Consider the following 15,651-nt stretch of genomic DNA (forward strand, 5'->3'; position numbering starts at 1 on the left):
ATGGATAGTACGGCTGGCCAACCCTTGAGTCATACTATTTGAGAAATAGAAATATGTCTTACTCTATCGCTTAGTCATATCACGACCTTAGTTTCTCGTAGAGGAGATTCTGGAACTAAATTACAGAAATAACGGGTTTACGCGTAAACCCGTTATTCCAGAATCTCCGCTACGAGTCGCCACTATACTCAACGAGAAATAACCAATATGACTAAACGATGGAGTCAGCCGTCACTTTCTATTTCTCAAGTAGTATGACTCAAGGGTTGGTTAGACGTACTTTCAACGCTTTTGCGCTATGATTTCACGAAGTGTTGGTAGATTTGCGTTTACAGCGCTAATAGCACATTTGATCTAATCAGCTCAAATCAGCTGGAGTTTCACCCATTGGTCGGACCATATCACGTGCTCCATGCAGGAGTTCGTTTGAAGTTATTTGAAAATTTGGCCGCCATATTGTACGATGGTCGACAGCAACGAGAAATGCGTCGAAATCACCGCGATAAGAATGGCTATGAATAACACATCCCAATTATCGTGTCTCGATGAGGAACGCAAATCTGAGAAGATCGTCAAACGTAGATCGTCGGTATTCCGTAGGCAAAGTGTATTGTTTGACCGACAGGAAAGTTAGTTCGCAAAATTATGTGTTTTACATTTCTTAATCACCATACGTTTCTATAAATAATTTGATTCATAATGTATCAACTCACATAAAAAATGTGTGAATTATTTAGGAATACGAGTACACAAGTATCTTCTTTCAGGTGGCCATGAAATACTAAACAGTGGGATTGGATTTGTATCAGGCAAGAATAAAGAAGATGCACAAGCTGATGCTGAAACTTTTAATCTGGAAAAATATATAGAAAAACTGAAACAGGAGCGAAAGGACTGGCTGCAGGAGTATAGGAATCGCAGGATTCAACGGAAGAACTTAACCAAGCAGAAAGCAATTGTGGAGAAGCAAAGACAACTTCTTGACATGAATATATTAACAGATTCAGAAAGAGCTTTTGTCAAAGCACGTCCCAATTATGAATATATCTGCAATAATAGTCGGAAACTGCCAGATTTGGCATTAAGGATATCCATGCTCAGCCAATTAGTATGTAAATTGGATAAAAGGTTTATGGAGAAAATGGAAAGTAATATCTCAAGAGCTACCAAGAAACTTATAGAAATGTCAAAACAGAATTGAAGGTAGATCTAATATATTTTAAGTATTACTCATTATTATTACTATTATTTGAGTTACAATTTTATCAGTAATGGGAGCTTTTCATAGTACAAATATAAATAACATTTAAATTAATTAAATACGACACTACACACTAAGATTGATTGTATAATACTTATTGGTGTGATGATTGTGTTCATCCATGACTCCATTAGAGATGATATATAATAAATACAAAATAATTTACCAATGTTATACAGTACAACAATAACTTTAGCAGTCACGAGATACAGATAGCAATTATCTATACATGTACCTTGTCATTTTCAAGTCGTTAACAAAAATCAGGATATCAGTATTTGATCATACAAAGATATTTCCTTCCCTTACAATCATCTGCTGTTGTATAATGCTCAATGCCTCAAGAAATCTAAGATTGCACGGAACAGCCAGTAGAGCTGTCATCTGTGTAGATGAAAACTCTTTCTCCTGGCGGCCTTCCTCTCCTTCTGAGCAAGATACTCCTTTCTGGACGCGCTACTGTGCAATTCCAAGATATGATTGATTTTTCTTACGATCTCCTCGGCCGTCACAGAGTCTGCCTCGAAATCATGATTTTTGAATGACGCTGATTGGTGAAGCGCATGACTTTGGCCTACAGCATCATTGTATAAATGGTATATTATTAAAAATTATATTATTAATAAAGTATATTATTAAAATTATTAAGGCACAAGATTCATACAAAAAATTCAGAACTAGTAACGAACAATCTTCCGTTAGAAATACTTAAAACGAAAAAATGTAAATTTCTAATGTATTGCAGAGTACATTGTTGTGAAGGGAGTTCCTCACCCAGAAAATTATCCGGAGCGTTCGACTGCGGAGTGTAAACTAGCGTGAACATGGTTTTCGATCCCTTAGTCTCTGTCACTTCGCACCAAGCGATGTTGTCTATATGATAACTAACTGCACGTTGCCGGTTCCAAAACCTGGCTGCGCCTTTACCTGTTATCACCGGGTCTATCTCGATCTTTTCGCCTGATATACCCAGGTGAATCTCAGTTTTTGCTCTCATCTTGTTAATTATGTATACCCTGCGATCAGAGATGTTTACACGATTGGAGCACACGTTATCTCAATTGTCACCTCGACAAACGTACTTGAAATGTCTTCAAGAAATCTCCGTTCTACTACATTCAACTGACCATAGTTATTCAAGAAACAAGAAGGATCCAACCCACAAAATTATGATTAAAAAAATTTTTTTTTTACCAATGAGTAGTCTATATGTCTTTCTACATAAAACAAAAAGATCCAAACCTTACGGGCGCCTAAAATTAATTAAAAAAAAAAAAAAAAAAAAAAAAAAAAAAAAAAAGTTTTTTTTTTNTCTACTAGTTGTGCTATTTTTTTTAGCCAGTTTCTTCTTTTTCACCCATATTTTATAGGATTAAGCTTGTCAATGAATACTCTTAAGGAGAGAAAAATGCTTCTCGAACGATTGTAAAAAAATCTCAGTGCTATTTATATTTCTTAAGTCATGTGTCAAATTTTTATCTTCATTTTTTTCGAAACGTACTCAATGTAGGCTGAATTCTTGCAAAACTATGACCAATTATTGAGGAGCTACCTATATGATTGATACAATGGTGCTTCCATCGCTGTGGTATGACCCTCCATCTTCGCCAAATCGTTTGCGACCTCCTCCTGCTCCTTGTCTTTACCTTCCAGGTCCTCCTCGTCCTTCTTCTCCACGCAACTGACGGCGTTATGCCTCGCCAGGTCGCTCGGCTTCATCTCAATCAAACCCAACGTCGTGAACTCGAACTTTGAGATGGTCTCGCGCAGGTCTAAGCATGGAAAAGCCCAGTCTACCTCGCCATCGTCTTCAGTAATGTAGAGGCCGTAGCGCGAGATGTCCTCTCTGAAAATAACCGGCGAAACGAGCTTTTTCTGTGAATAAACCTGGCCGAGCGTGTGTGGCTGCGCGAGGTCGAGCTAGTTACAAACTTCAAATTATGATCGGGATGTTCACTTGCATATTTGTAGCAAATCAGCCCGATGAAGTCTAGCACGCGTGCAGTCGCCGTGACGACCACCTGCAGCGGATACGTTCTCTCCTCCTTCGGCAGCATGCACATGAATATCCTGTATTTCCTTACGGGTATACCAACTTGTGCCTACAATTTACAAATGCATTCATTACCAAGGTTAGGGAGTAACGCGTTGTAACGCTGTTTTTCTTTTGTTAAGGACCGTTTATAATAGCAATAAGCTGATTAACCAACTACAATCGATTATTCTTGGATTGTAAGAATTTAATTAATTTAATATTTACATCTTACTGCATACTTTACGGCTATTGTAAACAGTTTTTTATAGTTACTTTTCTTCAGTAACAATTTGGTAACGACGTTACATTGTTTCATTAATAACATAATTACATTTTTTTAGGTAACGAATATAATCATTACTTTTATAACTTTGCACACGTACATGAAACGAGTAGATGCGAATTCTAAAAAAAAAAGATCTTCAAAACTCGTTAAAAAAATAACGGGAATTTTACTCGTTATTTCTTGAGTAACGAGTTTTCAAAAGTAACTTTTCCAACCCTGTTCGTCATAAAAGAGACTACTATTCTTGAAAAGTGAAAATTACATATACATGCTGTACAATTTCTCCAACTTGTAATGGTGTTACATACATTGCCGTCGAATTTGGCATATTCCTTGAATGGATTCTGAGGTAAGTTCGGACATTTCTCGAGCTGCTCCGAGAGAAGAGAGTGTCCTCTCTTCAGCGACGTGTTCTTACGAAAGTCCTTCCTCTGAAATAACTCTGACTGATCCATAGGTGTTACAACATTAGGATTATGTTCCCACTTGACGTGCTTGACTTTGGCAGCTTTCTTCCTTTCCATGTCCATCTTTTCAAGCCTCTGTGCAGTGTTGGATCTCTGTCTGTGACTGAATTCCATGTCTGGAACAGTGTTACAAGTGAGGAGAGATTTACAATTTAACTTAAAAGTAATGATTAGTGATATCAAAATTATTTCAGACGGGTGATTTCGAGCAAATCACACCAGACCCTTGTGATTCACGATGTATGATGAGCACCATTGTACAGTACAATAGAAGTACATACCCATTTGTATGTCATAAGACTCCGCCAGTGCATCCAATCCATCCTCATCGTCGCTCTCCTCCCTTCCAGGATAACATTGCAACATTCCACTTTCCTGCATTTGCTTTGGAATGTCTTCTCCTAGCATTACCATCTCACACATACCTTAGAGTCAGGAGCAACACAAGGTAGCGATTAATTCAATTTATCTCAGTGATTTAATTATTTTATATTAAGCTTCTTGTCAAGTATAATATAAACTTTGTAAGCTTGCACAATATCAATATTATCTGAGAGAAGGAGATCTTTACTAAGTCAGTCAAAGTCTGAGCAACGTTTGACACTTAGTTTCTAACCTAGGCTTATCTGTATTTAATTTATAGCATACCTGTGTCATCCGTGGCGAGGAAGCTATCCCTGACGTGCGACAGAAGCCAGTGCTGATTGTCGTACAGGGCCATTTTCTTCTTTTAATTGCCCAAGATCTAGCAGGTATATCAGGTAAGATCAACTAAAGTAATAACGATACAAACGATACAATGTGTCGTTCACAACTGACTCATCGGTCCTTTTTACAAGCCGGAGGATCGATTTACGCGCTACTACCATGCTTCACTTCTCAATGAACGTCGCGAAGCTCGCCACGCTCGCCGGTCGATGGTATCTGTCTGCGCTGCGGCTGTCGGTTTATCAATCGACAGTAATGGAGGTAACGGACGCGCGCAATTCCATTTTTGTCGTTCGGTATCGATCGCGATATCGATTATATAATTTCTCTCTAAGGCGAAAACGTGAAAATTCCAAATGTTTCCAAATTAGAAAATTCATTCTCTCCACGAGTTTACGCTAGAGGGGAAAATTTACGAGTTCCTGAGGATAAGAAGAGGATAAATCTTCTCTAGCGTGAACTCGTGAAAAGTGTAAATTTTCTAATTTGAAAACATTTCATTCTTTAATTTTCACGTTTCCTGTAAGTAGTACGTTTAAAAAACGTTTTTGATGAAACGTTACATATGTTTATAAAACATATGAAATTGCTATCAGGGATATCCTGAAGGAAAATATTTTCAGATCGAGAAATTGACGTTTAATTGACGTCATGCAACGCGATGTTCAATTTTTCTATTTTATTTGCAATATACATTACAATAATACATCTCGACGCGTCGCGCGTCGGCGTTAATCACTACGCAGCGCGAACTTAGCAAAAATGAGAGCTCACGTTACATTCGGTTATCCGACATTTTGTCAGAAAGAAGCTCATCTTTCATAATTATACACGTATCATCAATTATCAAAATTGTCATGCGATCTTTTCATTTGAGCGTTGAAGCTCAGGTGACCGCAACTTGAGAGACCGTTTCCGGTCCTTATGATCCGGGGACTTTCTGCACTGCGGCAGCGGCAGCTGCATTCGGGGGGTGGTTCTCCAGAATGGCGCCCCAGATCGCCACGGCCACCCCGCCGCAAGCCCCCTCTTTGGCATCGGTGTTCTTCTTGAAGTTATGCACTGAGTAACGGTTGTAGAGACCCCAGATACTGTTCATCAGCTTGCTGTTATACTTGAGCGGCGTCAGCTCCCAACCTATACATCCAACAAATCTCGTCAGAGTGAATTTACTAACGAAATAAGGCACATCGATGAATTATTGTTACAATTTGCTGTAGTTCGTTTCTTCGAATATACAGGATGTCTGAGTGTTTAAGTTGCAGTGTAAACAAAAAAATCTTCCATCCTAAAGGTAGCACAGTTGGTGGTTTCATATTACACACGTCTCAAGAAGATGTATGAAACTAACTATGCTACCTCTCTGGAATATGACGGTTTGCGTCAGATACCTTGTATTAACTAGGCAAGAATTACCTTCTAGAGGAGGTCTCGAATTGAATAAACTCTCTTTGCCGGCCTTTTCTTTTCCTTCCATGGCCGACATTGAGATAGCTCGTTCCTCGTTATAGTGAACTTTGCACGCTGCAAAAGCACCTTGCGGAATAGCAGCCATTTTTCCACAGTCTGAAAAAAAGATTTAAATATTTTTATACTCAGATAAATAAATATAATAATTTGCGTTATTTCACACATTGTTACAACAAGCGAATGAACATTTTTAAATAAACTTATATATATGATAAACACATACTCAAGACGTCCAAAAATGATAAAGTTTCGGAAAAATGTTTTTTTCTGTCTTTTTTATTTCTTACCTTCTTTACGGGGAAAAATTAATGTGACACCTTTTAATCGAACATATGTGAATTTTTCTAAACGAATTTTTGTACCTTTGGGACAAAAACCGAAGAAATGCGAGAAAAGCGATTTTCTCTGAAACTTTAAAACTACACCTAAAATGACTCCAAACAGGATATCCTGAACATGCCCAGAATGATCTCATGTTATTTGCATATTTTTGTATCACACGATAATTGCAATACACTTTGCGTCTAATGAAAGAAATTAATTTGCACAAACATAATCTACATATGTGATAAAAATATTGATAAAAAATCTTTCTCTTATTTGATTAATATCTTTGTTCTGTATGTAATAAGTCTGTGTTAAACTTGGTTATTTATGAAGCGAAATTAGCGCAACACTTTCGTGCGCGACTGATACATAGCGCGTCGATGAGCCACAGTCTTCGATAGCTATTAATATACATCTCGCTTGTATCTTTGCATTTACTCTCCGCGGCATTGATAACTTCGTTGATACTCGATAACCACGGAAACGTGCGTTAACAGCGCCGTTATTATCGCCGTGTAAAACACTTCTCGTGCTCGATATTAACCAAAATGGGCCCGATTTTTGAGTTCGTACGATTAGTACACGAAAGCTAGAAAAATTCACTTGCAAGAGCTTCGGAGCGCATCAAGGGGACCCTAAGTTTCGAAACTAATCGTACGAACTCAAGAATCGTATCGTTTCATTATCGATACATGAGAGAGAATAACACTAAACATCTTTTTCAGGCTCTGTTTCCTACATCTCCTCCTGAAACTAACCGATGCAATTTTCGAAGAGCAACTCCTTTATCTGTGAATTCCTGATGAATTCAGTTCGCGTTCCCAGGCTTGCCGTGCTCCTTCTGTCCCGCCTTGCTCGTCGAGTTTCTCTCTTCGGGATCGTCTCAAGCCTCATGCAGCCGCCAACGGTAGTGGTCTCGGTAAGAATCATCAACCAATAGGTTCGCCCTTGTCGTCAACTCTCGAGAGATCAATTCCTCGATTTCACGTGTGTACGATCCGTCTCCGTCTCCGAAATCTTCACGAATAAGCCAGAGTGATACTGGTGCCTGGCGCGATGGCTGCTCTCATTTATAAGCTCGTATCAAGTCAACGAAACGAGGAAGAAAGAGAATGATGCAGCGAGACGGAGATAGACGCTTCCATTATCTGCTGCGTTTTCAGCACGACATAATAAGAGCGACCTATTGGCGGCCTTCGAGATCCTCGCTGACGTTGCCCGACCACCGCGGCGTACCCTTATCAACTTCATTATCTTTGGACCCGAGAAGACATCTTCTGCGTAGCTTCGCGTATCGAGCCCAGGCTCGTAGCTAGACTCGTCTGGCTCGACGATACGCAATAGAGTATTGCACGTATTTGTAAGAAGAAAGACATCTATAAGCGCTGTCTTCCGATTTGTCGATTTAATTTTTCATTTATCAAATATCTCTTAGATGTTATTTGAGAGACATATAAGCAATAGAGGTATTTGCGAAGGAAACGGAAGAGATGCTTAGGAATAAATAGAATTGTCGAAAGACATATCTAATGATACGGAAAACAGAAAAAATTTCGTCGTGACCAGCTGAAACAATAATAAATGAATTTGAAGTAGTTCTGGATCGTACGAATTTTTAATACCACAAAAATACAGACTATAATATTATTATCTTCCTTCCAAGTATCTGTATGAAAGCGCACTTTTATTTATAGCTATTTCAACGTCGTATTTTGTCTCGAGTCAATATTGTTAAGAGAAGAAGTGAATAATAATGAATGCTTGAAAATAATTCTTGTTATTCGGGGGAACGTCGTTATCTAATTTTTTTCATTAAACATAAATTTTCCTTTACTTTCTGATTAAAAGTCAAATCTTGTTGTCGTTAGATGCTGCGTTTCGAGAAACTGCACATTAATTTATTATTCGTGCATACTTCTCAAGATTATTGCACGTATAAACACAAAATTAAATAATTAAAAAATTAAATAAATTATTATATTTTTTACAAGTATTTTATAAATTACCGAGTTATTCTCTCGCAATCTGGCGGATGTGTAAAACGCCGACGTAGTTTCTCGTGGCTTTTATTGTTATTATTTGTAAGGCTTGTAGACCACTAGCAGAGATTTCTCGCTAAGGAGAAAGTCGTTATCTCAATAAACATAATTATCAAAATAAGAATACCGGGAATCGGTGGCGATGTCATCAATAGCCGGGAACGTTCAATGTCCGGTAGCGGGTCTCAGTAGTTTTAGCTTCATCAAATCATATTCCTCTCCTCATAGTAACACTCGACAATTCACGCTGCGGCAGTTATCGTAAATAGGACAGTTGCATCAACAGCGCATATGTAAGGGAGACCATGCAAGATGGTCGAATGTATTTCGAAACGGTCGCCATTTATCGCGTTTAAAGTTCAAAATTGAACGAACCGCTCGGTAAACATTTTCGTGATACATTTCGCCAATTAATCCGCGATCAAGGGGAAATCCGGTAATTCGGAGATGTCGGCGAATCTCGAGGTTTGACATGTGCGCGATTGGTGATTCGTATATCGATAATTGCATTTTTTTTTTCCTTTACAAAGTCGTCTTCATGAGAGATTTTAGAGAGCACAAAATGACGCTTTGAAGAGATCTGTCGCTGGAATTGTGAGAAATTTCAGACGAATTGGATTCAGCAATTATATACTCTTATACTCTTATACTCTATACACTTGGATTCAGCAATTATATAATCAAATTGATACATTTGTCTATTAACAAATATGTAGTGTGACTTTTCTTAGACTTCTCGCATATGTATTTCTTTTTTCCGCCAGGGGTTATCTCCAAGCTTCTGATATGATTTCTAATGAATTATACGGTTGAAGTCTCTCTCACGACGGGCGATAATAGTACAATATTATTTGTCCAATTTGATTATGTAAGGTTGAATCATCGGATCATGTAATCGAGAAATCACGTACGTAACAATGGTCGAGAATATTATTTGCAAATTTGACTCCGCTGTCGCGAATATATTTCAAACCGACAGATTTGGTTTGAAAAAGTTCAACCGATTTGAAATTCAATGTTAAAGACGCATGTTCGCGCGCAATTTGGATTAAAAACAATATCAATCAACTCATTTTACGAACTCACGGATGTTTCGGCGTCATCCGTGAGATAAGAACGACCTTTTTGTGAGTAATTATCTTTTCCAATGGCAGACCAACTTCTTTTGTTGCCAAGAACTTTGGTCCACATTTGTATTGCTTAATCATCATGTCTGGATTCGTTTCATGCACGTAATCGATGACTTAAAATAGAAATGCTTATTCATTCAAAAGAATAGGAGTTTCTACTGCATTTTCTATTCGCTGATCTCGTTTATTATGTTTTTTTAATCTGTTTAGTTAATTTTAATAGTCAAAGTTGTTTATTACCAAGATCAGAAGTGACATAATTCTTATCAAGTGCAAAAAATTGTACAAAATTTAATTTTACATTGTATAAAAAGAGATTGAATCGAATACGACAACACACGATCTGGTGAGATGGAGAAAGAAATATAAACATAGATGATCGCACAATCAATTTTTCTCGTAGTCGTGCGACCACTTCGGCTTCCTCTTCTCCAGAAAACTTCGTATCCCTTCCTGCGCGTCTCTCATTTTCAAATTTTCCACCATTGTTTCGGTGCCTCGACGATACGCCGTCGTTACGTCGAGATTTATTTGCTCGTGCAGAAACATCTTGCCGATGTGCATAACCGAGCGGCTCTTCTTGTTAATCGCATCTGTAATTCGGTGGACTTCTTCGTCTGAAGTTAAAATCGCAAGTGTAATAAGAAATTTGCCGAAAATTTACAGCTTACTACAGTTTATTATTATTAATAATAGTTACAGCTATTTTTGAATCTTGCCAATTTTTTGAGAAAGCAAGTACTCCTAAATTGCGCGTAATGTATCAACGTCATACGAATTTGATATTAATCGAAATTAGTATCTTTAATTCGGAGTCTCTTCACGGTAAATATGTTATGATAATATAAAATCTTTATGATAAAAGGAAAAAAAAAAGGTTCAGTTAATTCATACTTATTTGGCTTGCTTCTAGCGACGCTCCTCTAATGCTTTGTATAATAACGTTTCAGGGTGACTCACCGAGCTTATCAGTTGGTACGACCTTGCTAACGAGACCGCATTCGTAGGCTTCTCTGCCGGAAATGGGGAACCCCGTGAAGAGCATATACGACGCATTCTTCCTCGGCACGTTGCGCACCAACGGTATACCAGGTGTCGAGCAAAATATCCCGAGATTCGCCCTGAGGAAGGTATTATTATAAACGAATATTACGCTTCTCACGCTCAGGTGAACTCTCGAGGTGAACGCAAGAATTAGTAAACAATAATAAATGGATTATATAAAGTACCCCGGAGTGGAGAACAAACTTCTGTCCGTGCACACCGCGATGTCACACGCCGCGACCAACTGACAGCCTGCCGCAGCCGCCAAGCCGTCCACCGCCGCGATCACCGGCACTGGACTCTCACTGATGGCTTGCATTAGTTCCGAACAGGTCTCGAACACTTCCGTGTGCGACTTGTTACTGGTAGCCGTCTGAACAACGTGAGCTGATCATTTCTTTTCCCTTTCGACAGATAGGGAAACCGAACTAGCTAGTCTTGCTTACGAACCAATTCCTTCAGGTTGTGTCCTGCGGAAAATACCTTTCCCGTCACGGACGTCAGTACGATCGACCGGAGCTCTTGGTTGTTCTCGTCCTTCTTAATCTCGCTCATCAGGGCCTTCAACATCTCCAATGATAGAGAGTTGAGCGAGGCAGAGTCACTTAATTGTATAGTTCTGACCTGAAGAATAAGATGAAAACACCGACTATTGAAAAGGTAAGTTAGTACAAATTATGTGCTATATAATTTTATCATATATGTAACATTAATTGTAATATTAATTTATATGATATAATATTAACAAGGCTCAGTAAAATAAAAAGAAAGGCCAAATATGCGTGATGAGTTTATGTACAAAAGGTCATTTTTGTTTATATTCACCGAAGAGGATCCGAAAAGCATGGAGCAAAACCTTTGTACTTTATGCGCATATACAGGGTGTCCCGAAATTAGGCCGAAATATTACGAATGTTTTTCTAAGGGACTAAAATAAGTAATTCTTCATATATTCTTGTTTTGTTGATCAAATAGCCAACATTTGGAACAACTGTTAAAAATTATTATTTGTTCTTGACATAAGTGATTATCACGCGCGAACAACTGTGTTTGGCTCTGTGTTTGTTCTTTTCTTGATGTAATATTAATTAAATAATTAAAATAATTATCGATATAGATATTTTTGTAGTTAAATAATACTCATAATGATTATTAATAGATCTGTAATTTTTTTATTTGTAAGATAGAGAAAATTGAATAGATTTTCTCATAGCAATTGGTAGGATGCAGATTGACTAAAATTGAAATTGTGTTTACAGAATTAAAAGAAATAACATCGTTCCTGAACTTTTAATATTTGGAAGAATATATATATCGACGCGTAACACTCTCACCCCATCTTTCTGTGTCGTCTCTACGTATTTTTTATTGACGGATGCCATCCCCCTGATTGACAACGCCTTCGTGATATATCTTCCCATCTGCAATATTAAACGGTATTCAATCAACAAAGTATTATCGATTAAAGTTATTTTATCAAATAAAGTTTTATCGTTAGAAAATTATAGCTTGCACGGTTTCCGCGCTATTTAAAATATTCCCGCGTTCCTTTCATGATGTCGTCACAACTACTCGAGTCAATCAGCGACGAGCAGACACGATTTTCTGAACAAAAGTACAGTTTTGTAATACGTGCAACATACGTAACACAGCTGAGAATTTTATATCGTCGTACAGGAATTATGTAATCGTGTACGGAACTTGCACAAAAATTACAAACGTATTATATAAAATATCAAATACCTGAGAAACAGCTGAGCCATTTTTTATCACGAACCTCGAGATAATTGTCATTTCGCGATGATACTATATTTTGTTCTGGATTTCAATTAATTCGAGTTTATCGCGCAATTTCAACTTGGTACCGATTGATACTGACGTGATTTGGATCGGAGTGCAACAAATAACAGTTATCGTTGACGTAGGTTGCAGTCACGCTATAGTACGCACAAAATGATAGTAGGCGTCTTATCTGTTAGCCCGCGAAATTTTGAATGATTAAGAATCGGATAGCTTCTCAATAGGATGAAATTTTCTTGAGCGATAAAACCTTTAAAGCAAATTTTCCACTCGAATTGATAAGAGTAAAAGAGAGAGAGAGAGGGAGAGAGTTCTCCGCTAGATGGCACACACATAGGCCTTACAGTATCGTATACATGTGAAAATAATTCGGGGCACCTGATTACGTATCTAAATTTTATACCGAATTATTGAAATTAACAAATACTTAACATGCTTTAAAATTATCTTCTCCTGGAAACTAATTATACAATATTTCTCATTATACTTATTGTAATTATATATATATATATATGCTTATATAACTCAATGAGAGAAAGAACAATATAGCTCAATAAAAAGTATTAGACTCTTTATATTATCATTCAGACTACGCGCACGCACGCATGCGCACTGATGCATGCGGTGTGCTAGGACTGTAAACAGCTTAAGCAGGCGTCAAAGCTCTTCTGTGTGTCACTGTTGTTGCATATTCTTCCATTATTGTTGCTCAAACTTAATGTATTGCAGTGCAGCTCATGAGGCAGAACTAAAGTTATGAAAATGATGAGTATAGATTGAATTTGCTCCAGTAAAGTGGATTTTTCATTGAGATAAGACGGTTGATGCAAGAAAAAAGTCAAAGGTAATGACTGATACAATGTGTTAAATTGCCAGACAGAAGCTAAGCCTGAGAGTGATCCTGCTGGATTGAAATTATTCAGAGATGTGTGACTGGTCTATGGACATGTGTCTATTATTGATAGACCTTTACGAACGACATCCGGTGTTATGGGACCCCAAGCATTATTATTATTATTCCAAGAAGAAGAAATTGGATGCATGGGAGGCGATAGCTCAAAGTATGAATCTCGATATGAAAGTTGTGCGACAGAAGATGGTCAGTTTGCTTGGTTCCTTTCGGGCTCAGAAGAGCAAAGGCAAGAAGTCAATAGGAACTGGAGCAAGTATGTAAAAGCACAAACTAAACGAGACATATGATAATATAATTTTTTGAGCTATTATATTTCAAAATACTTTTATTTTGTTAGAGGTAATTTGCTCTGTATATTACTCCGTATGTATTAAATACTTTAACTTACAGATAAAAGAGACGTCTACATTTCCAAATGGTTTGCATTTGAAAGGATGCATTTTCTACTAGACAAGGACGAACCCAGAAATCATATTCATGCCGAAGCAGTAAATATCACAATGACATACTTAAAGGATTACGTTATGTTAATTAGTTTCTAAACTCACTCTTTGATAAACCCGTCCAACTGACACCTCTATTTTCAGGGCAATTCAGACCTAACGAACGAATCTGGTCCTTCGTCGCCTCTATCAGATGAGTACTTTCACGAGCCGACCACCATTATAGAGACGCCTGACGACTCTCACGTGATGTTACTGGACAACGACCAGAGCAACTTGACGGTGGATGAGACGGACGACTGCAATGTGCTGGGGAAAGAGACCCGAGGTTCTAAACGGTCGAGGAAGAGAAAACTGTCGCAGGACGGTCGTAGGGTCGATCAGTCGTTCGACGCGCTACAGGACGCGCACATGTATTCGTACGCGCGGGCACAATTGATGCAGGATCGTTTCTCTACGTACGGCGAACACGTGGCGAACAAGCTGCGTATGTACAGCACGAGGACGCAGGCGATCGTCGAGCACGCGATCAACAATATCCTCTTCGAGGCGGATATGGGCAACTACGAGAAATTCGAGGCGGACGATCCGATGATCTACAATCACTTCCTCAAGTGTCCCGTGGTCTCGTCCAGCACGGCGTCGTGCCACAAGTCCGAGCCGTCGTAACGACCGACTATTGTGAATTACACTGCCGTGATGCAATGTGCGAACCATATTGATGCAAATCAAGTCCAGTGTCGATTCGCTGTGTGTATGATGAAAGTATCATGTATGTATGTATGTATGTGCGCTTGTATAAGAGAGATTATTTGTGTATATAATCATACGATGTATTACCTTGATTATATATATGCATGTAATGGTATATATATATAGTTCATAAGGCTCGACTCTTAGTTTGAAATAAAATGATAAGCTAATGTGTCACAGGCCCGTCCATGTTCTATGTCCAGGTTTTCCGTTAACGTACGCTCGATTGTACAGGCGAGGTACGGTCATTTTCTACACTGGACACAGAGAAAAATTATTGTAAAAGTACCAATACCTAGACAAATACCTAACTTTGGACGTTCCTGTTCTTTTAAATATATACGGCCTTTAAATGCAAATATTTAAAGATGAAAACAATAAGAATGACGCGTGTCCAAGCGTTGATACTTTAACGGGCCTGCGCGCTCGAACCTTGCAGAAGGTTTGGGAAAAGGGTTGAGAAAGGCGCGTCGTGGCCCCTACCACTACCTCGCGCACGAAAGAGCTCAGTTCCCATAACGACCAGTGTTTCCCTTAACGACCAACATGGCTGAAGCCGAGGGTAAGTAAGCGTCCGCGGAAACGTGTGGCATCGTCGCGTGTATATTTACGACAGGCGCGAATAACACGTCGAGAGATCCAGCCTATTCCGCGTCTTTTCCCGTCGTCGTCTTCGCTGCTTCCGTCCGACGCGCCTTTTCATAGCCCCACTGCCGTCTATTCTAATTATAGGGTAAACAGCCGCGATCACACACCGCCGGTGGCTTACAGTCGCGGGGAGAATTATTGCCGGGGACTGCCTCGGACGGAGAAGCTATTGACCTCGGTTTCGTAAGAACGGAGTTTGAAGGCGCGGAACGGCTGCAACGAGGATGATGCACGTGGTAGATAATCACTGTCGCACGCTCGCTGACACTTCTCTCTCGCGCGCGTTACTTTGCTTCTTTGCTGCTCTCTACCGATGTGTATTGTGTG

General features: G+C 38.8%; 5 protein-coding genes across 10 annotated transcripts; 2 read left to right on the forward strand and 3 right to left on the reverse strand.

The window, feature by feature from the left end:
- Positions 1-235: 235 nt before the first annotated feature.
- On the forward strand, positions 236-1,435 carry LOC106745533. The gene is made up of 2 exons (XM_014621226.1): positions 236-629; positions 768-1,435. Exons 1-2 carry the CDS (start codon positions 464-466, stop codon positions 1,199-1,201), a joined length of 600 nt encoding a protein of 199 aa, XP_014476712.1. The 5' UTR covers positions 236-463; the 3' UTR covers positions 1,202-1,435.
- Positions 1,436-1,535: 100 nt separating this feature from the next.
- Positions 1,536-4,978, reverse strand: LOC106745532 (target of rapamycin complex 2 subunit MAPKAP1). The gene is made up of 7 exons (XM_014621225.1): positions 4,698-4,978; positions 4,331-4,474; positions 3,891-4,165; positions 3,194-3,363; positions 2,814-3,107; positions 2,036-2,277; positions 1,536-1,835 (listed from the first exon to the last, which is right to left on the reverse strand). The coding sequence occupies exons 1-7, from the start codon at positions 4,768-4,770 to the stop codon at positions 1,642-1,644; spliced, it is 1,392 nt and encodes a 463-aa protein (XP_014476711.1). The 5' UTR covers positions 4,771-4,978; the 3' UTR covers positions 1,536-1,641.
- A 443-nt stretch (positions 4,979-5,421) lies between these two features.
- Positions 5,422-7,609, reverse strand: LOC106745534. The gene is made up of 3 exons (XM_014621227.1): positions 7,313-7,609; positions 6,174-6,323; positions 5,422-5,894 (listed from the first exon to the last, which is right to left on the reverse strand). Exons 1-3 carry the CDS (start codon positions 7,482-7,484, stop codon positions 5,680-5,682), a joined length of 537 nt encoding a protein of 178 aa, XP_014476713.1. The 5' UTR covers positions 7,485-7,609; the 3' UTR covers positions 5,422-5,679.
- A 2,324-nt stretch (positions 7,610-9,933) lies between these two features.
- LOC106745529 (enoyl-CoA hydratase domain-containing protein 3, mitochondrial) lies at positions 9,934-12,856 on the reverse strand. Of its 3 annotated transcripts, none has more exons than XM_014621218.1 (6): positions 12,647-12,856; positions 12,102-12,188; positions 11,218-11,391; positions 10,953-11,140; positions 10,684-10,844; positions 9,934-10,340 (listed from the first exon to the last, which is right to left on the reverse strand). In XM_014621218.1, the coding sequence occupies exons 2-6, from the start codon at positions 12,186-12,188 to the stop codon at positions 10,111-10,113; spliced, it is 840 nt and encodes a 279-aa protein (XP_014476704.1). In that variant the 5' UTR covers positions 12,647-12,856; the 3' UTR covers positions 9,934-10,110. The 3 variants fall into 3 exon arrangements, with proteins under 3 accessions (XP_014476704.1, XP_014476703.1, XP_014476705.1); XM_014621217.1 differs by having other exon boundaries at positions 12,511-12,856; XM_014621219.1 differs by lacking the exon at positions 12,647-12,856 and having other exon boundaries at positions 11,218-11,419.
- On the forward strand, positions 12,116-14,855 carry LOC106745531. Of its 4 annotated transcripts, none has more exons than XM_014621224.1 (4): positions 12,116-12,203; positions 13,444-13,733; positions 13,871-13,968; positions 14,068-14,855. In XM_014621224.1, exons 2-4 carry the CDS (start codon positions 13,493-13,495, stop codon positions 14,590-14,592), a joined length of 864 nt encoding a protein of 287 aa, XP_014476710.1. In that variant the 5' UTR covers positions 12,116-12,203; positions 13,444-13,492; the 3' UTR covers positions 14,593-14,855. The 4 variants fall into 4 exon arrangements, with proteins under 4 accessions (XP_014476710.1, XP_014476706.1, XP_014476707.1 ...); XM_014621220.1 differs by having other exon boundaries at positions 12,140-12,203; positions 13,297-13,733; XM_014621221.1 differs by lacking the exon at positions 12,116-12,203 and adding an exon at positions 12,442-12,457 and having other exon boundaries at positions 13,297-13,733.
- Positions 14,856-15,651: the final 796 nt, after the last annotated feature.

The sequence above is a fragment of the Dinoponera quadriceps genome, unplaced genomic scaffold (genome assembly GCF_001313825.1).
Source record: "Dinoponera quadriceps isolate SergipeBrazil2010 unplaced genomic scaffold, ASM131382v1 scaffold1578, whole genome shotgun sequence".
Taxonomy (NCBI): Eukaryota; Metazoa; Arthropoda; class Insecta; order Hymenoptera; family Formicidae; genus Dinoponera; species Dinoponera quadriceps.

What these genes read in the sequence shown, in the direction of transcription:
- LOC106745532 (XM_014621225.1), bottom strand. Translation starts at nt 4,770, where the DNA reads ATGGCCCTGTACGACAATCAGCACTGGCTTCTGTCGCACGTCAGGGAT. An exon ending in CCATTGTATCAATCATATAG is followed by an intron (nt 2,278 to 2,813) that starts GTAGCTCCTCAA and finishes CTCTGATCGCAG; the next exon opens with GGTATACATAATTAACAAGA. An exon ending in CGCTCCGGATAATTTTCTGG is followed by an intron (nt 1,836 to 2,035) that starts GTGAGGAACTCC and finishes ATGATGCTGTAG; the next exon opens with GCCAAAGTCATGCGCTTCAC.
- LOC106745529 (XM_014621217.1), bottom strand. Translation starts at nt 12,561, where the DNA reads ATGACAATTATCTCGAGGTTCGTGATAAAAAATGGCTCAGCTGTTTCT. An exon ending in AGACGACACAGAAAGATGGG is followed by an intron (nt 11,392 to 12,101) that starts GTGAGAGTGTTA and finishes CTTATTCTTCAG; the next exon opens with GTCAGAACTATACAATTAAG. An exon ending in CGTACCAACTGATAAGCTCG is followed by an intron (nt 10,341 to 10,683) that starts GTGAGTCACCCT and finishes TTTTAACTTCAG; the next exon opens with ACGAAGAAGTCCACCGAATT.
- LOC106745531 (XM_014621224.1), top strand. Translation starts at nt 13,493, where the DNA reads ATGTGTGACTGGTCTATGGACATGTGTCTATTATTGATAGACCTTTAC. An exon ending in GTCAATAGGAACTGGAGCAA is followed by an intron (nt 13,734 to 13,870) that starts GTATGTAAAAGC and finishes TTTAACTTACAG; the next exon opens with ATAAAAGAGACGTCTACATT. An exon ending in ATCATATTCATGCCGAAGCA is followed by an intron (nt 13,969 to 14,067) that starts GTAAATATCACA and finishes CTCTATTTTCAG; the next exon opens with GGCAATTCAGACCTAACGAA.
- LOC106745533 (XM_014621226.1), top strand. Translation starts at nt 464, where the DNA reads ATGGTCGACAGCAACGAGAAATGCGTCGAAATCACCGCGATAAGAATG. An exon ending in ATTGTTTGACCGACAGGAAA is followed by an intron (nt 630 to 767) that starts GTTAGTTCGCAA and finishes ATCTTCTTTCAG; the next exon opens with GTGGCCATGAAATACTAAAC.
- LOC106745534 (XM_014621227.1), bottom strand. Translation starts at nt 7,484, where the DNA reads ATGATTCTTACCGAGACCACTACCGTTGGCGGCTGCATGAGGCTTGAG. An exon ending in GCTCTTCGAAAATTGCATCG is followed by an intron (nt 6,324 to 7,312) that starts GTTAGTTTCAGG and finishes TCTTTTTTTCAG; the next exon opens with ACTGTGGAAAAATGGCTGCT. An exon ending in TTCGAGACCTCCTCTAGAAG is followed by an intron (nt 5,895 to 6,173) that starts GTAATTCTTGCC and finishes TTGGATGTATAG; the next exon opens with GTTGGGAGCTGACGCCGCTC.